The sequence below is a fragment of the Echiichthys vipera genome, assembly GCF_963691815.1.
Source record: "Echiichthys vipera genome assembly, chromosome: 12".
Taxonomy (NCBI): domain Eukaryota; kingdom Metazoa; phylum Chordata; class Actinopteri; order Perciformes; family Trachinidae; genus Echiichthys; species Echiichthys vipera.
The window spans coordinates 12,023,694-12,045,655 of NC_139837.1; the positions used below are offsets into that span (position 1 = coordinate 12,023,694).

The 21,962-nt window shown below is 40.1% G+C and overlaps 2 protein-coding genes across 2 annotated transcripts; one reads left to right on the forward strand and one right to left on the reverse strand.

Annotated features, from left to right (window-relative positions):
* Positions 1-820: 820 nt before the first annotated feature.
* Positions 821-5,932, reverse strand: tmem30b (transmembrane protein 30B). Its single transcript, XM_083924804.1, has 8 exons — positions 5,837-5,932; positions 4,593-4,790; positions 4,289-4,396; positions 4,062-4,169; positions 3,668-3,758; positions 3,443-3,580; positions 2,997-3,203; positions 821-1,696 (listed from the first exon to the last, which is right to left on the reverse strand). Exons 2-8 carry the CDS (start codon positions 4,779-4,781, stop codon positions 1,518-1,520), a joined length of 1,020 nt encoding a protein of 339 aa, XP_083780930.1. The 5' UTR covers positions 4,782-4,790; positions 5,837-5,932; the 3' UTR covers positions 821-1,517.
* Positions 5,933-7,825: 1,893 nt separating this feature from the next.
* kdm1a (lysine (K)-specific demethylase 1a) lies at positions 7,826-20,948 on the forward strand (the record flags this gene model as incomplete). Its single annotated transcript, XM_083924077.1, is given in 22 exon segments — positions 7,826-7,855; positions 8,733-9,023; positions 9,392-9,557; positions 9,819-9,952; positions 10,062-10,140; positions 10,268-10,360; positions 10,515-10,621; positions 10,939-11,020; positions 11,486-11,580; positions 12,548-12,565; positions 12,889-13,031; positions 13,172-13,262; positions 13,995-14,129; positions 15,596-15,669; positions 16,536-16,596; positions 16,598-16,681; positions 16,877-17,009; positions 17,104-17,291; positions 18,546-18,660; positions 18,795-18,922; positions 19,469-19,615; positions 19,941-20,948. Coding segments are annotated over 22 exon segments (2,592 nt in total). The 3' UTR covers positions 20,139-20,948.
* Between the last annotated feature and the right edge of the window lie 1,014 nt (positions 20,949-21,962).

Genomic DNA, 21,962 nt, shown 5'->3' on the forward strand with positions numbered 1-21,962 from the left:
ACTGGCTGTCAAAACGCCGCAACCGTGGGACGTCAGATTTATTAACGCAATGTATTGTGGTACTTGTAGTTCAAAATATTATTTTGCCATTGTACCGTACAGACCGAAAACTACAATACCCACAATGCAGTTGAAAGGAATCATTTCGTTTCTCTCGGTCGTGTCTAGATGGTAACCCAAGATTTGCAAAAATCTCGCGAGATGTTTAACGTTAGGCATTAACCTCGAGTGGTTAATCTTAGATGATTAGGTTAGGCATTGAATTTAATTGGTCAGGTTTATATGGTTATGGTTTAGCATCAAAATCGTATGGTTAACCTTTACTTAATAGGTGGTCGTGAAGCGAGTCTCGCGAGAGTCTTCGCAAATCTAGGATTACCATCAAGACATGGCCGTTAGACTCTTTTTGTTTTATCCGTGTATGACAGATAGAGGGAGAAAGGGAGCTGTCTCAATGATGCGGGTGTAAGTCGATCACAGATTTTACAACACGGTTAAAAAATAATCAGTGCTAAATCTTTAATAATCGTACTAATTGTGTTAATAAACTGTCACACTTTGACTGGCATTAGCATCAGGGCACTTTTTTGCAGACTCATGCTGTTAGGAATCAATACAAGAATTCAGAACTGACAAAATATTATAAAATGTTTATTACTTTAATAATTAATTACTTCTACATATCTTTTATGAACCTTAACATAAACAGACCCATCAGGAATAAGAGTACCATGCAGCATATCATCCTAGATCTGAAAAACTGAACGTAGACCTCTAAGTCATAATAAAGAAGTGACTGAAGGATAAATGTGTGTGAGAAGTCTACATTTCCATAGGATACAGAGTGGACGGTTAAAAATGATAGGCCTGCCAGCATGGCAGTGCTGTCTGTGGAAACTAAATGTTATAATAAGACAGGGAAGAGAGGAATGTTTTCAATGTTTTATTAAATAAATATCAACATTAAGTAAAAATCTCTGAAACCATAAGAGTTAAAACAGCCTGTACACCAGATCCCTGAGTTAATGTTCCCACATTTTACAGCATTATTGCCAAGCAAAGAAAAGCATCTCACACAAGTATAAATTATTGTCTAGTATCATTTGGCTTATGAGATGTTTTATGGCTTTAATATTACTACTGACCTAAAACGAGGAGCCAGCTTTTTTTCGATGTTGAAAAGTACACATTTAAGAGACGCTTCTTACAGCTGTAAGAGATCCTAATGCTGTAGATGTTCTTAGATACAAGGTCATGCCACCTCATCGGAAACCATACATCTTGCAGTCATAAGAGAACTCCAGTGTCGAGGCTTGCTTCACAAAATGACACCGGATTTCTTTTGCTCCTTGCAATACATCTTCATGTCGGCAATTACACATGTTCATAGGTGGCGTCTAGCTCTATACTCTGTTCATCATCTCACTGAGTAAAAAGGTTTTTAAAAAAACAAACAAAAAACAAACAAAAAAAACAAAAAAACGTAATAGGGCAGATAAATCTCCACGCCTAGGCACTCATTCTTCCTCAGGAAACTTGAATTTAGCATAGACAATGAGCATGACTATGGACATAAAGACACACATTGAGCCAATCACGAGGTAGGCAATGCCCAGGAACTCATTCTTGCCCCCCATCCAGGACACGTTGCTGAACACCACCTTCTTTCTCCCATCAAAGCTCAGAACAGGATAGTCTGGGGGACAAAATGTTAAGGATATATAGCAAAAACACACAAAACACAAAAAATAGTAGTGACCATGCGTCAATACATTCACTGTAATAATCAATATACAAAACTCTATTAAAATAATGTATTAAACAAGTGGTTTTGCATGTTTTAACCATAGACTGTATAAATGAAATGTATCTATGGTGTAACTATTTATTACACATGCACACTTGACTTGAAGTTGCAAAAATGTAAAGTATAAATGAGTATTTAAATGCAGTTATGGGGTTTAAACTTGGAAACATTGGTATGGTCCTTGAATCAAAATGGAGAATGTCTTTGAGGGATTTCCATAGTTGTTGTAGACAACAATTAATCATGTGTAAATGTATTTTCCTAGCACATTTACTTATGCCAGAACATTTGCATTGGCTTTTTCCTTAAGTCAAGGAACTCCTGAGTCATTATGTTTCTGCCCATGTAAATACAGATCCACACCCAACCGGTTAAACAAGTTAGACCAAGCTGCTGTTGTTAAAACATGGCCCAAAACAGAACACAGTGGTTGATCCCTGTATACAGTATGTAGAGTGGAAGCTTTGTAAATCTCCTCTTTTTGTGGATGGAACAGCGAAAAGCTCCTGTAACAACAATATATGTTTAAAGCATACCACCCCCCCCCCCCCCCCCCATAATAATGTTTATTATACAGACTTATGCTGTATTTAAAAATAAAAAAAAAGTTCTCGTCCACATGCTAAACAAAAGGAACGGAACAAGTGTCATATTACAATGTGAGAATGAAACACATCAACACAGCGATAGCCTTGAATAATTTACCATCGCTTTCTTAATAGAAACTGATTGACCCAAATTAAATTGGGTCATCAAATCCTTGGTTTAACACTTAATGTGGGATTTTTGAAATACAATTGATTGCTCACTGTGACTTGATGTTTGTATAAAGATATAAAAAGGAGAATGATTCAAATTGGGACTTTGTTTAATAGTGTTGACGGTACCTTGGCTTTTGTCTTGGCACTTCTGAAATGTCACACCAGTATCAAAATGTTGAAAAAGACGTGTTTTGGCTTATGTCATTGATTTTTGGTATCTGTTAACTTGAATTATAACAAGCGAGATGTAAATAGCTATACAGTGCTAATTTGTTTAATTAAAAAAAGATAAAATAGGATCAAAGTAAAAAATGGCTAGTGTAATCTTAAAATGAAATACTTGTGCTAAACAAACATAACCGCCCGTGCCTTCAAGCACCATCCTTCAAAACCAAACCCTAGAATCTGTAACGTGTAGAAAAGGATACTGTAGGCAATTTTAAGGGTGTAGTTTCCAGCCGGCAGACCCTTTGTATAATCACCCTCTGTGATTCGTCGATACAGCTTTCTGAAATCTGGCAGCGCCGCCCTCCGCATCCACACCAGGAAATCTTGATTGATGAAGCCATTGTTTGCAGGGTCTGAGGTGTCCAACTCATAAGCAGGCTTGGTCCAAAATATGGGTTTCACTGTACCTGGAAGTCAAACTTTGAATTAGCTCTCATGGTTTTCAAACATTATACTAAATAAATGTTATTTAAAAATGGGATTTGACCTAAAGTACCTCTTATTTACTGTTCCCCCTATCGTTCACAACACTCAAACTCCCTTCAATGCAACTCCTTTACCACTTTGGAACCACTCGTTAAAGAATTACACTGTGTCATAGCACAACTTAAACAGTACAGGCAGGAACAGTAAACTAAGTTAGTACCATTGAATGCATTCTTCAGAGGTGTGACACTGGGGTTTCTGTATTTGACGTTGTAGTCTGTCCACCACGCAATCCCTTTCCCATCCAAGGGCACCCGCTTGGTTAGCCCTTTGATGACCTGATACAGCTCAAAGGTGTCTTCAAATAAAAAGAAACAAGAATTAATACTTCCATAACATAGTCAATAAACATAATTCCAAATTAATTTGAAATGCCCTGACTTACCATTGAACATGCTGTTTGCTACTGATCCGCACGGTACAATTGGTTTGTCATTGCTGTCATACTCATAGGGCGAACAGTCATCACTGGGACTCTTCAAGAGGGACAGAAAAGAGTTTTCAGTGCTCAAATAAATAGTCTGAAGTCTTATTTTGTATTACAGATGGGCAACGGCAGAAAAGTACCAGCAATGCAGCTTTAAGTTTCCTTACATCGTTATAAAACGTACTCGGATGAAACTAACTGAACCCATGTGTCTAACCAAAGTGACAACAAAGCATATTAGGACGCAACTTTACGTATCTTTAAAGTATAATAATTCCAATTGATAATGTACAGATTTTGCTTTAACAACAGAAATTAAAACAAGATTTCATATCACATGTTGTTAACTCACCTTAAAGTTACCCAGGTCACCAGACAGCTGGTCATCATCTCTGGACACACCGTACCTTCTGAAGTTCTGGAAGTAGTTTGACAAACCATAATAAAAGAACACGGGCCCCTGTGGAGGAAAACAGAATCACAAAAACACAGCCAAGGGTCAGTGGCAGGAGTGCAGTTCATCATCACCACTTCGGTTTGTATGTGTGTGAATGCGTTTGTGCAAAGCTCTGATGCAACCTTAAATAGAGTGTTAATGGAGAAGTCCAGCTCGCATTTACAGTTCTTGACATCTGGGTCAGAGCACCTGAAGCATGGCGAGGTTTTGTCAACCCCAGTGTAGTCGATCTGTGAAGGAAAGAAAGAAGAAAGGGTATTATTAATTATTAATGGCTACAACACCTATCTCCATCTGGTGTTACGGACACCACATCTTTTCAAACTAAGCACGATATCGCTTACAAGTGAGGTGCAGATGGCAGTGTGCAGTTTTGTACCGTATGTCATTTTCTTTCCCTTCATCAGTGAAAACACACAGTCATACCTCCAACACCTGGATGCTCCGTGAAGTGATGAAGAGAGCGACGCCAATGCCAATGAATGCCAGGCCAATGACGACAAACCCTGGGATGATGATGCCAGCAGAGAGCATGGGCTGCCATGCCGGAAGCCTCTGCTGAGTGAAGGCGGTATTGTCAGGCCGGTTGGCAAACTCCTGCTCCTGCTTCACCATTTTTTGGCTCTGTTGGAAGGATAATTAATCAGATAATATATCGGTACTTGTTTGTATACTCTGTATCTTACTTCAAGTGTATTTTATAATAGCTGTGGCAAACACTCCCTGTATAGATAAATACGCCTTTGTTTTCCATATTCAGACCACAGAGGCAAGGCATGGCAAGTTTATTTGTAAAGCACAATTCACCAACAAGGTAATTCAAAGTGCTTTACATTAAAAAAATTAAAAGCATTGGAAAGAAACGCATAAGGAATGACATTTAAAAACATTGGACAAGTATAATTAGAAAAGATTTAAGAAAAGTGTTGCAAAACATACTGAATGACATTTGAGTAATACAAGTTAACAATCATTGAAAGCATTAATCGTCAATTAAGTATAATTTTCAAGACATGTAATGGAAGTAACAGTTTAGTACAGGCAGTTTTAAAAAATATATATATTTTGTTTACTGAAAAGCAGCAGCAAACAGGATGTCTTCAGTTTCTGTGAGTTTATTCCAGATATGTGGAGGATAAAAACAAAAATACTGCATCAGTATACTATATATATAATATATAGATGTATATGGTCTATGGCAGAGCCGTATGTAGAGAGTTGGCAGGGATGAAAATCAGAATCAACTTCAGAAATCGACTTGTTTCACCTGCCATTACCCACTGTGGCTGATGGATCCAACCATTCAATATCTAACCCTGCCAGTGTTGTTTCTGGCTGGTGAGTGAAGCCGATTTAGCAACAACTAGCATGTTTTACAAGCATTAGGCTGGTGGCTGGTGCTAAATCCCCACTCCGATACTAAAGACTTATTTATTTTCTCTTATTTCCCTATTTCTTCTATTGTCAAGTGTACACTCATTTTCTCGGGACAGCATAAAGCACAGAATAGCCCATCCCTAAAAGAAACTCTTGAATCTTTAACTACCAACAACACCCAGATTATCCCACTTTTCACTCACTTTAAAACACGCCGGTAAAGTAGAAACGGTTAAAGTGGGGGCACAGACATTATTGTCCACGATTTACATCTAGTTTAAAATGTTACTTACACACAGTCGGCTCAAAATGGAGAAACAAAGGAGTCAACAAAACGTCGGTATGCTTCCCCGTGTAGTAGGCGCGCCGGAGAAGCTCACCTTTACCTGTCCACCCCCACCTTCCTTGCCCATCCTGTTCGTCCTCCTATCGGGCTCCAGATTGACGTCAGTTTTTTTTTTTTTTTTTTTTGCAGAACTGGGTTCAGTTTTGTCGATAAACAGAAGATAAATGAGGCGAAAACACGGAATCCCGAACTTTAATTAAATATAAAAAAAAAAATGTTTAATTCTTATATCTGAGAAATAACCTAGATATGTGTATGAAACATTTGAAACACAGCGTAAAGTAAAAAAAAAAAAGTTTTGCATGTTAAACCCCGCCCATTTTATTGATTGACAGTTCGTTTGACCAATCGTTTTGCTGATTGGTGTTGGGTAACGTTTTCGATCCACCAATCACGAAAGAGTGCATTGAAAGGAGACCTGCTACTGTGCCGTCTTTGTGTTGACATCTTTGGATGACTGAAAGGTAATATTAACATTTTCAATATTACATGCTTGCCTTTATTTAAAAAAAACAAAGATAAAACAATGCTCCCTGGTCTGGGGACGTCTGCCTAACCGTCGGTCAGTTTATCGATGCAGAGGCGCTTTCTTCTTCACGACCTCGCACCTGCTGCTGTGGGCGATAGCCGTGTCTCATTGTTAGCGGCGCTAGCTAACATAGCATGGTCTAGCAATATAAATGTGAAAGGAAAAATATTTAGAAACTATCAGATATATGTGTACAGTGCAGCATCTGTTGCAACCGTATCAAAGCATATACCATTATCTACAAATGTAGTGTACGCAAGTCACTTTCAAGAAACAAAGCTACTGTTAGCCAACGTAAGCTAACGATGGTAGCCACAGCTAACGTTACCGTTCTGCTGTTTAGCTTTGCAGTCAACTAGAAAACTACTACAAGTAGTAAATTTGGCCAGGATGTAATTTCTAACGGCCTCGGCACAACAAATATGTCTGAGTAGACCAACGGCGGTGCTATAGTCACACACACACACACACACACACACACCGAGGTTCTTAAGGGCACACGTTATATGACAAGCGGTTTTAACATTCACTATCAGTAACTACATAATAGATATACCATAGCACTATTTCTCCTAGTCAAAATTCCAACTGCCATTTCAGACATGCACAACATCATTCATACAAATGACTGCTCTGTGGCCATTCATGTGTATTGGGCTTTCAATGCTAAATATCCACAAATACATTTTGGATATCTAGAATGAACAATCTTGATATCTATAATGTAATTCTTACTAGTAAAATTGCAGTTGGACATATCCATAATAACATTTACACTAGTCACAATGTATTTTGAATAGTTAAAATGACAGATTGGATATCTGGAATGTTGTTGTTTCTTTTTATTTGGGATATCTGAAGTTAAAATTATGACTAGTAACAATTGGACTGTAGATATCTGAAATGGTTTTTCCAAGTAATAATTACATTAGATACATGATGTTCCTTCTAGATATCTAAAATGTAATTGTGGATATCTAGAATTGAAAGCCAAATACACACGAATGGCCAAAGTGCCGTCATTTGTACTAGTAAGAATGATGTGGAAATCTGAAATGCCAATTGTAGATAGGAAGAATGTCATTGTGGATATCTGAAATTATCATTCTGACTAGTAAGAATTCAATTTTGACTAGAATAAATAGTATTATGGAATATCTATAATGTAACTAACAGATAAGAGTGTGATTCGATTTAAATATTAAAACCCCTTGCCATAGATAAACCTCTGAGCTATGGTAAAGCACATTTTACCTGATTGCCTTGTATAATTGAGTGGATATTTTCTATCAGGTTTTCAAAACATGTTTAGCTTCAGCTCAATAAATGTTAGGCCAACATTTTTTTGTCCAGTTGGTCCTGTTCGTAACCATATCTCTGGTTCTGTCTTCATTTCTTAGTGTTTGAATGGATATTACCAGGTGCACGGAGAAATGGGTAAAACAAGACAAGGTTACTGTAACCATTGAGCCCTCATTTCATAAACCATGACATTCATGCACAGTTAGTTAAAGTTACATAGTGATGCAGATGTGACATTTTTGGGTGAATTATCTCCCAAAGCTAAAGACAGTATTTGGTGGTTGGTAGCCTTTTAGTTGCAGCTGCCCCAGAGCTGCAACGATTATTCAATTAGTTGTCAACTATGAAATTAATCACAGGCTATTTTTAATAATGGAATAAGTGTGTTGAGTCATTTTTTTAAAATGAAAATAAATCAAAATTCTCTTATTGCAGCTTCTTAAATGTGAATATGTTCTGGTTTCTCTACTCCTCTATGATGGCAAACTTGATAGCTTTGAGCTGTGGACAAAACAAGACATTCAAAGACGTCATCTTGGGCTTTGGGATAAACACTACTCAACATTTTTTCGCTATTTTTCTGCCATTTTGTAGATCAAACAACTAATCATTAGTGAAAATAATCAATGGTTGATAATAATTGTTAGTAGTAACCAGTTGACATAGGAGTTGTAGTTGTAGGAGTTAATTTGTGTGAAAACCACTAGTGAGTGAGTGAAATAACTACTTGGCATGGATATTGAAGGTTTTACATTTTACAAACATTTTCAAACAAATTCGTGAATGTAACAAATGGCACAAACTATTTTTTTTTGTTTGTGTTTGTTTTCAGTACGCAGAACCCACACTTCATCCTTGTCATCTTTTTTATAGGAATATTTTATGAACTTTTTTCATCGATTATACTATTTTGAACATTAAAACTTCAACCATTTCCCTTAAAAAACACTGTAACTTGGGCTGTTGTAAGTTTCATTTTTATGGGTTTCATCAAATTTCCCCCTTTGTTCAGGAGAGGCCTCCAACATCCTCCATGATGCTGTCTAGCAAGAAGTCAGATGCTGGCTCCTCTTCCTCCTCTTCATCTTCTGCTGGAGCAGCAGGAGGCGAGAGGGTCCCAGTTTCTGATGCCCAGACTGGTCCGTCAGCCTCAATTGCAGGCCCAATGGATGTAAAGAAAAAGGAGAGGTCATCCCCTAGTGGGGAACCTGGAGGAGTCCCTTTGCCTCATCAAGCAGGCTCTGGGGGGGCTGAACAAGACGCAGCTGAAGTTCGCAGAACGAGTCGTCGCAAGCGAGCAAAAGTAAATATTTAAGGGTAGTGTTTCCTCTCGCTCAGAGAGGAAAATAAAGTGCCAAGACCAAATATGATGGGTGAAAATTTCAATAAATATTGTAGCAAGATCATTGTATTTTAAGGCAATATGTTTTCTTTAAAGGTCTAATTCTTTCAAGTTTAAATGCAGTATTGCTCTTTGACGTCACAGGTTCTCACTTGCATGTGCAATGGAAATTAGCAACTGAGGTAATTTCTCGTTGTTTTTGAAACGTGATGTTCACGGTATTTGTATCTTTCTCCCCTCAAGGTTTTGGCACTGTGACGTGGGAGCACATCGACCAACTCACCGCAAAGCTGGTTTTAATGGTGCTTTTATTGTGCCTACCGTTGCAGGTGGAGTACCGCGAGATGGACGAAAGCCTTGCTAATCTGTCGGAAGACGAATACTACTCTGAGGAGGAGAGGAATGCCAAGGCAGAGAAAGAGAGGAAGCAGGTCATCCCTCCCCCACCTCCACCACCAGAGGAAGAGAATGACAGTGAACCAGAGGAGCCATCTGGTGCGTGTGAAACTTGATGCATTATATCAAAGCATTGACATGAACCTGATGTTTTTGTTGAGGAAAGGAAATGTGTAATAGAAAGGTTGATCTTTTCTTTAGGTGAGAATGCAGGCTGTGTCTTTCAGTCTGACAATTTACATTGTGTTCGATCTTATTTCAGAGCTCACTGCGAATGAATGCTCTTTTTTTGGTCCTAAACTGATCATAGATGACACTCAATGCCGTTAATAGAATAGTGATATGTATGTTTGTTTTTAGGTGTCGAGGGAGCTGCTTTCCAGAGCCGTCTTCCTCATGACCGTATGACATCCCAGGAGGCCGCCTGTTTCCCTGACATCATCAGCAGTCCCCAGCAAACTCAGAAGGTCTTCCTCTACATCCGCAATCGTACAGTAAGTGCCAGATTTAGAACAACAAGTTATGTGTCCACACTAAGGACTATGGGGTCATTGTTTTCAACATGTGTGCTACTGTATCTTAATTAATATTAACCTCCTACAGCTCCAACTGTGGCTGGACAATCCTAAAATCCAGCTGACCTTTGAAGCTGCAGCACAGCAGCTTGAAGCTCCATACAACAGTGAGACATTCAATTAAATATTATTTTGATTTAGGTTTTCTACATTTTAATTCCCTTCTCTGTTTTTTTTTTAACAAGGATATTGTAGTCATACAGAAGTTGATGTGCTTTTGTTCTCTTTTTTTAGGTGATGCTATACTGGTCCACAGAATACACAGCTACTTGGAAAGGCATGGTCTCATTAACTTTGGCATTTACAAGAGGGTCAAGCCTTTACCCAGTAAGTTCACTTCCTTCATTGCAATGGTTGGGACAATTTATGTATTCTACTAGCTACTCTGGCTTTTAGACAAAATCCTTCAGAGACACTGATCTGAGAATGGTCACTAGTGTAAGGATACCCAGTTAATGTACTTCCTGTTTGTTTTTTGCAGCTAAGAAGACCGGCAAGGTTATAGTTATTGGTGGAGGTGTATCTGGCCTAGCTGCAGCCAGGCAGCTGCAGAGCTTTGGGATGGATGTTACAGTTTTGGAGGCTAGGGTAGGTCACCAACATGGTTTCTATCGATCAGTTATTACAGGTCAATTTGTGGTTTTATCACATTATCTCAACCAACTATTGGCATAAATCATTTTATGATTGTAAAACAATTGCTGTATTTTTCTAACTGATACCGATAAGTCTACTTATTACTTATTCTGTTAAATAAGTTATACGTATGTTTTTTAAGGGTTTATATGATAACCAATCAAGTCACCTAAATATACCTTGCTTTTTGTCGTTGTCAAGTTTATAATTGCCATATGTTACTTTAAGTTACAGTTGTTAGAAAATGTTAACCTAATTTTCCTGTGCAGGATCGTGTTGGAGGCAGAGTAGCCACGTTTAGGAAGGGCAACTATGTTGCTGATCTGGGTGCTATGGTGGTGACAGGGCTGGGTAAGTAAGATTCAGACTGACAAGTCAAATCATCCTATAAACAGTTAGTGTCTTATCATCACAGATCATCTTAGACACATGATTTGAGGCAGTTGTTTTTAACAAAGTAAGGATGTCCCCTGGGCGCCTCCTTAGGGAGGTGTTCCAGGCACGTCCAGCTAGGAGGAGGCCTCAGGGAAGACCCAGGACTAGGTGGAGAGATTATATCTCCACACTGGCCTGGGAACGCCTCGGGATCCCCCAGTTAGAGCTGGTTAATGTGGCCCGGTAAAGGGAAGTTTGGGGTCCCCTGCTAGAGCTGCTGCCCCCGCGACCCGACCCCGGATAAGCGGTTGAAGATGAGATTAGATGGGATGTATAATAGTCTTCAGTGAGATTCTACAGTTACTAAAATCTACCTGTAGAGGGTGTTATTGTCCATGTTTATGCTGTGTCATTGTCAATTGTGTGTTTGTTTTTGTTCAGGAGGGAATCCCATGGCAGTGATCAGCAAGCAGGTTAACATGGAGCTAGCCAAGATCAAACAGAAGTGTCCACTGTATGAAGCCAATGGCCAGGCCGTGAGTACAATTGCATTTCTTATCCAGTAAACTGGCTTGCCTTTGGTCAGTTATCATGCCATAGCCGAGATTCTCATGGTGTTCTCATACAAGAAAGTCGATTCCAGAGATACTCATGAGTGATTTAATATTTTCAGTAGTTGTAAAAAGGCTTAATTTTCTGTTGATTGTTTTTCAAGAACCTCTGAAATTACAGTTTGATAGATTCATGAGGTGAATGGCAGCAGGGCCATGCATATTATTTACTCCGGCCAGCTGATGCCTGAAAAACCTCTACTTGCTTCAGACATACAGACACTTATAGCTATGATCAAACCTCTGGTTACAGCTGCAGTGTATTCCAAATGACATTTCTGAAATTAGGCCCTTGTGTTGTTTACTTCCTTTAACAGAACATGTTTACATGTGCACATGTATGCCCTCTTGGCATAGAAGTGTTCTGAGTTTCTAATTGTACTCCAAGCCCTGTTGTTGTCGTCCCACGGCAGGGATCTGGCTTTCCATGAGCCACAAAAACACAAAGAATGGTGGATTCATTTAACTGCTTACCCTTGCGTGTCATCAACAGTTGCTCCATTTCCTCTCAGAGCAGAGTAGAAAACAGATAAAGTCTAATGTCATTAAATTTGAAATAAACAATGTTTTCCCATCACATTTTTTTTTGTTCTGTCTTTCAAGTGGCAGCAACAGTAGTAGGATGTTTAGGTTCATGTCAGGGGCACTTCCATTGAAGTAGAGACTAGCCAGCAGGGCTCTTGATGCATCCCCACATCATGTGTAAATGGTTTTCCTCCTCTGCAGAAAAAGGCTAATTAAATGTACATGTTTTAGTCTTGTGCAAAGCTGTTTGAGGTTAAAGTTTTCTTTACTTAATATGTTCTCTCCCTCCCCCCCCCCCCCCCCCCCCCCCCCTCCTCCTCTTTTGTCTTCTCAACCTCCATGTTAATCTTTTGGTGAACTACTCAAGGGTGAACGGTGCACAAGTGTATGTATTGGTTTATTTACTTACAACATTCTTTACCTATGCTTCTTCTGTTTATATTAGGGAATCGGTGATTTAAATTCATGTCCAAGTAAGAGAAGAAATAAACTGAGTTACAAGTTGGATCATGGAGTGATGTATAAATGTCATAAATGACATACAAATATACAAAATTCTGCCTATTGTATCAGTTGTAATATGTTTTATTTTGCCTAGTTTTAGTTGAGTCTGGCGTTTCTTTTTATGTTGCATCACTGCTGTGACTGATGGCCCGGTGTCTTTGTTGTGTGATTTTTAATTTTTTTTTTTTATTTGTATGTATCCAGGTGCCAAAAGAAAAAGATGAGATGGTGGAGCAAGAGTTCAACAGATTGCTGGAGGCCACCTCGTTCCTCAGCCACCAGCTGGACTTTAACTTCCTCAACAACAAACCTGTTTCTCTGGGACAGGCCCTGGAGGTGGTCATACAGTGAGTATGGTTTACACTACATGAGCTCACACACGGGAGATGGTGACAGGTGTATCCTGCAGATGTGTACCTCCAAGAAGATATGTATACAGAAACGCACATACCTAATGTAAACCCTAATCTTAATCGTGTGTGTGCAGGCTGCAGGAGAAACATGTAAAAGATGAGCAGATAGAACACTGGAAGAAGATTGTAAAGACTCAGGAAGATCTCAGGGAGCTTCTCAACAAGGTGAGAATATGTTTTTTTGGAATGCAACAGTCGTCGTAAACACATTTTAAAATGACATTGGTGGTGCCAGCATTTCCTTTTACATTTTTTTAAATGTAATATTAAGAAAACTGTCACAGCTGAAAGAACAAGCTACCCAACACATATATATATATATATATATATATATATATATATATATATATATATATATATATACATGCATACATATGTTGGGATTAGCATGGAGTGGGCATGACTATAATAGGGGAGCCTCGTGGGTATCTATAGAACCCATCGTCATTCAGATGTCTTAAGGTCACGGCACCCCTTTTGAAAGTAGTCTTGTCAGACTTTCCCCCACAAAATATAGCTAAACTTTGGAGACTTTTTTTTGTGGCAAATTTCCCAGCAAGCTAATATGGCATACAGGGTTTCATATGATATATCTTCAATCTGGCTTTAAAACGGAACCCGCTACAGCGTCTTAAAGACAGTTATAGCGGCTGAGATCGTCAGAGCCTCTGCAGGTCTCAGTGGATAAATACATTGATAGTGTTTTTAGAATGAATACAGTATCACAAAACATAATATGTTATACTCGTAATACTCAAGTGCATCAGTATTTTCTTACATCCTTATCTTTAGCCTGGAACACAACTGGTTTCAATTTCAGGCTGATCTGCATCCATCATCTCATGGCTTTGCTCCCTCTCCTCCTCCTTCCCTCCTTTTCTCCCTCTCCCTTTTTAGATGGTGACCACTAAGGAACGGGTTAAGGAGCTCCATCAGCAGTATAAAGAGGCCAGCGAAGTCAAACCACCCAGAGATATCACAGCTGAGTTCCTGGTGAAGAGCAAGAACCGTGACCTCACAGCACTCTGCAAAGTAAGCGCAAAAGCACTATTTCAGAAAAAGAAAGATGAATGGGATCATCAAAAAGAAGAAAGGGACAAATATTTTCAATCTGCGCGCAGATATCAAGGCTGGTTTTTGTCCAAAACTCCTAAGTGGTGAAATCAGTGGCCGCAGAACTTAAAAACTCTAGTCAAGGCAGTTAAGTTTAAAAGCTAACCGTTTCCAACTGTGTTTGTGTGGTTTTCCGTATTAAATGGTGTACATGTTTCAGTTGTTGTAGTTTGAAGCAGTATTAGATTTCCTTTGTTGGTTATTAGGTTTACCTGAAGGTCAGAAGGTCGACCGCCACAATGTGCAGGGCAGAAACATTATAATTGTTCTGAAGATCAAATCATTTGTAAATGCAGAAGTATTTTATGTACTACTAGAGTAGGTCAGAGTGGGTGCCTCACAGACTTTTAATGCTGTGCTCTCTCAGTAAACCAGACAGGCTGTGTTTAAGTGGTTTAATGGCTCAGTAGGATGTATTATTGGAGTGAGCGCTGCTATTTTATTTTTGCTTCAGATAAATCACCTCTGCTACCACTATGTGGGTATTTTAGAAGGAGGTTTTAGTTGGTTTAAACACAGCTGGTGTCTGAACTGAATTTGTCTGTGACCCATCCGCTGTCTGAGAAACCACTTCAAGGCTTTGAATCATGGTCTGACTGTCTTTATGTCTGCAAATGTACACACACACTTTCAGCAGGGAAGACTGAGCATTTAAGAGTGTGTGTGCGTGTGTATGCTCTTGACATGCATGACTACACTATATAACAAGATTTTAAGGCTGTCAGGATATTTTTGCTGGGATATTTTCCAGTATTCTTTCCATTTGTACATAGTTTTATTTTGCCAGGTCAGCTTGCTTGCATGAAGGCATCATTAGAACGTAAAAAATTTCTAGACTTGACTCAGTGTAGCTTTGTGCTGGGGCCTGGCGTAGTAGGTGGCATTACCAAACTCTGCATTGCTGCTGTAGTTGATTCTATTGTGGTGAACTGACAAACCGGTTGAGTCAGCCCTTTCTGTCAAGACTGCTTGTCCTTTCTGCATGACCTGAAACCCTCTGGGTGTGTACCTTGTACACACACGCACATGCATGCTACACACGTTCACCTAGTTTAAAGACTTCACCAGCTCCTGAAGTCTTAGACCAATTCAGTGTGATGGGAAAATATCTTTGAGAATTATTTGTCATCATTTTGTCACCAAGTTTAAAATGGTAAAATATTAGCATATAAGCATTATTCTAGAGTTAAGATGAATCTTAATTGCCAGTTGTCTTTGTTTTGCTCATCAATTCATTTTTTTCATTAGAGTTGTATCTCATTAGTTTTAATTGGAATTTGAATTGTGATAAAATCTAGAAAGTAAAAGAATTTTCATTATATCAGTATTTTCCAGCAGTTATAGTATATGGATGAAATTAAAACATGTGCCTTGTCCCTGTGTAGGAGTATGATGAGTTGGTGGAGATGCAGGCCAAGCTGGAGGAGAAACTACAGGAGCTGGAGGCCAATCCACCCAGGTAACCAGTCTTTCTGAGGTTTATGCATAATATCTTCAACTGCTCCTCCTTTTTATTTGGCATCACATTAGTTAAAGTGCACCCTGTCAATTCACTGTATGCTAGCCACTAGGGAGGGACCAGGGTTTTGTTTAATGGTAAAATAACACCCCATTTGATCACAGCTTCTTATGATATAGCAGTACATATGGCATTACTAGACAATTAGTCTAATGACACCATATTATCATTTTTTGGTCACACTTCCCAGCTCTATTTTGTCATTAGAAATGTCTAAGTTGACATCTCTTAAACGTGTTTTTGTTTTGTTTCACATAAGTTAAACTTTATTTATTCAAACTTTATTTGGGAACTTAAGGCAAACACTTCACAGGGTCTAATAGACAACTATATGAAGCTCTTATTTGAGTCCAGCCAGCAACAGAGGCAGCGGCAGCTTTTTGGTCTGGTTTAGATCAGTAAATTAGCCTGTGATGTAACTGTTTCAAATCTACAGAAGACTTCTTTTATTAATTGTTCTAAGGAGGAGGAGCTATCTAGGCTAAGTATGCTATGTTGAAGCAATATTGGCTTAGTAGGTGCTAGAGTAAAAATAGTTTGTCCTTTGTGATAATAAAAGATGCTTGCTTGTTGGAGCCCTGCAGCCCTTAGCAACAGATGTTTACCTGTGTATATCCTGTGACTGTGGCAGTTTGCCTATTTTATTGTTTTCAGTTAAAGTTGTTTGTTCAAATATGTATAATTACATTAGCATTCGTTTGAGTTAAGCTTTTTAAGCTTGTGCGTGAGTAAACATGTCCCTCCTGATGTTTGAATAGCTGTCGGTATACATCATCACGTTTCTTTCCTTTCCTTCTTTCCCACAGTGATGTTTACCTGTCATCCAGGGATCGGCAGATCCTAGACTGGCATTTTGCCAACCTGGAGTTTGCCAACGCTACAGCATTTTGCCAACCTGGAGTTTGCCAACGCTACACCCCTCTCCACCCTTTCTCTCAAGCATTGGGATCAGGTATATACACGTAGTCATTTTTGAAATGTCCTAACTGCATATTCCTCCTGACAAAGGTCTTGCTTTGCAAAGACCTTCGGGGCCTCTTACAACCCTGTGTGCGTAACAAGTTATTGCTAGTATAACTATGAGATACTTCTGCCAGAAGGAAGTTCATTGTGCTACTGGGGTGACAGGTTATTCATTTCTCCACAGGATGATGACTTTGAGTTCACTGGAAGCCACCTGACAGTAAGGAATGGGTACTCTTGTGTTCCTGTGGCCCTGGCTGAAGGCTTGGACATCAAACTAAACACAGCAGTGCGGCAGGTCCGATATACAGCCTCCGGTACGTGCACAGGACCGCATGTGTGTCTGCCACCGTGGATGTCATATGGCTGTACAATGTGTGTTAAATTGTTCTTCATCTGTTCTTTCTCCAGGCTGTGAGGTGATAGCTGTAAACACTCGCTCCACAACCCAGACCTTTATATACAAGTGTGATGCCGTGCTGTGCACCCTGCCTCTCGGCGTGTTGAAGCAGCAGCCCCCCGCTGTGCAGTTTGTCCCTCCGCTGCCTGAGTGGAAGACATCTGCTATACAGAGGATGGGCTTTGGCAACCTCAATAAGGTATGGTGCTTGACATTTATCAGACTGAGCTTATTTCCTGGCATCATCAGACTAATCGCAAATGCGTATTAGTCTGGGTATATTTCCAGGGTGGCGTTCAAGAAGGCGCAGAGCAAGATGCTTCTGGACACAATTGGATGGACCTGCAACCAATAAGAGCAGCACATTAAAATGCATATCTGAAAACATTTTAATGCAAGAAATAGACAATACAGTAACAAAATACGGAGTCATATTTGATCAGCGCTGCCAAGTTTGACAGTTTGATCTGAAAGCCTGAAACAATGCACTGAACGGACCTGCAGACTGGACGTTGACACTGTCATATTAAACCTGGGCCGCATGAGATAAACAGCTGTAATGGCTCCATCCAGGGCCAGGTCAACTGGAAATCTGTCTGTATGGTAGAGGGGCCAGACCTATCTGCCAGAACAAATGAAACATGAGTTTGGCAAATGAATCTGGTTTCCTTCTATCCTTAACCAAACAAGAGAATCTCATTCTAATTTGTACAGGTACTAGTTGTAAAACCTGAAAATGGTTCACATGAAACTCTCCAGTCTTGAAATGAGTCACGTAATTCAAATGTTCAAGTCAAATTTTAAATCTTGTAATGTGCTTCATGCATGACTGAGGATTTTGTTCCTTAGAGAGACCTCTTGCTTCTGTATCTGCTGCAGTGTCCTTGTGCTACTTGTCCAACTTGACCTTCAGAGGTAGAGGGCCAAAAAACACAGTATTCAGAATATAATTGTATTTGTTTCCCAGGTGATATTACATATTCTGGTTTACATCTGGGCTCAGGTGGAGGATGGAGACTGGCATGGGCTATGTGTTAAGTATATGGGAGGGAAAGGCAGTCAGAGCCTGATGCCGTGCAATTGAAAAGGTGCTTTTTTCCAGTGAGTTCGAGTGATCGTATCTTTTTCTGCGTCACTTCTGACGCACCAGCTCTTGCACTCTCTCTCTCTCTTTTTCTCTCTCTTTGTTGCTGAGCATCATCTGCAGCAAAGTAGTTTATCTCCCAATTCTACTGCAGCACAGAGGAGAGTACTGCATTATTATGCAATCTGAGCTGCTACTAATGCTGTCTCCAGCAGATGGCGCTCTACCATTCACATATTCATTACTATGAAGCGATGGCAGTAAATGTCCAGAACCCAAGATGTGCTTTATTGAGCTTTTGATTTAAAATATGCACTATGATTGTTGTTTTTTCTAAAATATAAAAAAAAGTATTTTGCTTCTCCCTAGGTGGTGTTGTGTTTTGACCGCGTGTTCTGGGATCCCAGTGTCAACCTGTTTGGTCATGTTGGCTCCACCACAGCAAGCCGGGGGGAACTCTTCCTCTTCTGGAACCTCTATAAAGGTGACAGGAGATCCCTTTTAGTTTCACACTGCACGGTGATGTGTATCTATTTGTTGTCCATTCATGCCAGACGCTTCTCTTAATACATTCACGAAAGAGTCTGCAACAAATTGTCTTTTCCCTCTTTTTTTTAGCCCCGATCCTACTCGCACTGATGGCTGGTGAGGCCGCTGGCATCATGGAAAACATCAGTGATGACGTGATTGTCGGACGCTGCCTGGCCATTCTCAAAGGAATATTTGGAAGCAGCGCTGTACCACAGGTACACGTTTGTGCATCATTTATACCAAATACTCTCCCACTGTTCAATGTTGCCTATGACATTTTATTGTCCGTCTTTCTTCCACTTTGAGTTCTTTAACTTGACCTCAAGTCCACACACCAAATTGTTTATTCCTCTAAAACACGATGTCTAGTACATAATTCGACATAGCTGGCAGTTTTGTTCAAATACAATTTCATTATATTTGTTGTTTACAGAAAAGTAGTGGTGGATTTTATTTTTTAAGCTCCATCATTAGCATTTTCTCTGGTTTTTCCACTACTTTGAGCGGAATGTCAAATCCGTTCCTGAATTGACCCCCATAACAGCGAGCACATGTGAAAGGCACTCGCAAGCGGAGTGGTATCCAAACCACCCGTCATTATAAATCATTTGCTTATGGTTTTCAACTGGGCTAAAATCATATGCATGGAGGCCAGCATTGGAACAGTGCACCATCCAGCTGTTTACAGGTCCCTCTAACATCATCATGGAAACTCCAAAAAAAAAAAAAAAAGTATGTGTTGTTGTTTGTCGTCATGGCAGCCAAAGGAAACTGTGGTCACCCGTTGGCGTGCAGATCCCTGGGCCCGGGGCTCCTACTCGTACGTCGCAGCCGGTTCTTCGGGTAACGACTACGACCTTATGGCACAACCCATCACGCCTGGCCCTGCTATACCGGGAGCCTCACAGGTGAGCACACAACCAGGACAGGATCCTTAAGAATGTAAATTTATGTTTGTGTGTGTGAGAAAGTGAGGGAGAGAAGGAACCCCAGCCTGCCCACAATACTAAACCAAACCAAAGCAGAGCAGTTTATTTTCCACACAGGCGTTTTTGGGCTGTTTTGATGTTCACATGCTGATTGAGTCATATTTATGTGTTGGCTGATGAGTTCTGGCAGTTTACTACCACACTACTTCTCTTCTGACCAATCCACTGTTGTCTTCTATTATGTTGTGACAATCGCAGCATAAATCTCAATGTGGCTTTTCTTTTTTTTTTCCCCTCCTCTCAGCCTGTCCCTCGTCTCTTCTTCTCTGGGGAGCACACGATCAGGAACTACCCCGCTACAGTTCACGGCGCCCTGCTCAGCGGGCTCCGCGAGGCCGGACGTATCGCTGATCAGTTTTTGGGTGCCATGTACACACTCCGACAGGCCACTCCCACAGCCACCAGCAACCCTCAGCAGGCTCAGCCCACTCCCAGCGTCTGAATTCGCCCCTCCCGGTTCCTGCCAACTCAGGACTGTGGGACCAACTCTAGCAGCTGATGAGAAAATACAAGTTTACCAGTAAACTGCCGATATTTCCGTACGTTAAAGATCTTGGTCCCCAACAACACTTTGCATCATTTACTCAAGTAATGACAGAATTTATTTGGCTGGCTTTGAGTATGATGTGAAAATGAAATTCCTTGATTGGAGCATTTCAGTTCTTATTTTGGGACGTTACTGACTGTTCACATTTCCAGCAAAATACAGAGACGGATGAAATCTACTACAAAGGCTGGGCTAAAGAATGACATAAATCCCCATTTGTTTAGTTTTTTTATATAGTAATGTCATAACGCATCTTTAGAAATGTGTGGTCTCTCAGTCTTAAAAACAGAAGCATGGTATTATGTTTGGAGTGATTCAGTGTATTTCAATTCCACATAGAGCATGTCTGCAAAGCCTAACCTCTATTTATGTGCCCTTGTCTAAATCCTTAATGTACACAGACCCTAGAGCCAGATATCATATAAGACAGATGACCAATTCAGTAGCGCAGTCTCAACCTCAAGGCCTTGTTTTGGTTGTCTTTAGTCAACATTGCTATGTACTGTAGCTGTATACCTCCTAAATTTACTTCCTATTATTTAGGTTGCAGAGCGTAGTGAAAATAGTTTGTATTAAAAGTTAAAAAAAAGAAAGATATGTTGAAAGAATTGTGAATGTTTTTGTTGCCATGGCAGTTTAAGTATTTTATTATGGTTGTCATCACATGCTTTTTTATATTGTCAGTTGTTTTGTTATTAAAAGAAGACAGGAACTGTATCTTGAAATCAGCTTGTTTCTTTTCCTTTCTTGATGTGTGCATGCATATAGATTATTTACAGAACAAACCTGTCCTGTCACCTGCAGATGTGTGGTTGCTGTACTTGTACATGCATGTACAAAAGTAACATGGCAGCGTCTGCTTTGACCCTCCAGTAACCCTCCTCCGTTGCCGGTCTGGCTGCTTACCATGGTCTGTGGCACTGTTTGTATGTGAGGGAGAGTTGAGGGTCCCTGGCATCAGCTCCGCATAGTGGGGGATCTGATGAATGGGGGGGGCTATGAGCTGTTTTGCGGAGTTGTATTTCAGGGCTTTGTTTCCATGCACTCTGGAGCGTCACATGCCTTTTTTCCCCCCCCAGAGATGTGGTTATTATTATGGTGACCAAAGGAGATGTTTGATGTAACAACAGTAATTTGAGCTGGGGTTTTGGACTGCAGCACTCTGGTATTTTCACCTCCCTGGTAAACCATAGGCTCGGAGCAATGTGTAGCTGTTGACTGGTGAGGTTATTTTTTTTTATGATAGCTTTAATCCCACATCAACTGGTTTGACAGAGAGACAGAGACGTAAAAAGTGTGATAGGGAGTTATTAAAGTCCTTTGGATGAGAGACCGCAGCGTGTCTGAGCACATCTCTTGTGATTCATATGTGCGGGGTGGAATGTCAACTATACAGGTACAAACGACTCCCACATGCTGTTCTGAGCAGTTTGTGGACGTCATCCATAATAATCTAATATGAAAAAAAAACTACTGACTACCATGGATTCATCTAATTCCGGTATTGTATTTTAGCCACTATGGCATGGCTTTAGGGTTTGTCAGTCCAGACTGAAATGGGCACTGCCCAAGGTGGGCACTGTGTTCAGAAGAAGACAGTGTTTGGCCTGTCTCAGGCACGGCGCATCGGAGACTGTTCACTGTTCATCTGAACACAGTGCCCACACTGCTATAACACAGAACTGGAATAAAAAAAAAAGCAAAAATATGTCTTTAACA

What these genes read in the sequence shown, in the direction of transcription:
- tmem30b (XM_083924804.1), bottom strand. Translation starts at nt 4,781, where the DNA reads ATGGTGAAGCAGGAGCAGGAGTTTGCCAACCGGCCTGACAATACCGCC. An exon ending in GGAGCATCCAGGTGTTGGAG is followed by an intron (nt 4,397 to 4,592) that starts GTATGACTGTGT and finishes TTTCCTTCACAG; the next exon opens with ATCGACTACACTGGGGTTGA. An exon ending in CACCCTTAAAATTGCCTACA is followed by an intron (nt 1,697 to 2,996) that starts GTATCCTTTTCT and finishes TTTGTCCCCCAG; the next exon opens with ACTATCCTGTTCTGAGCTTT.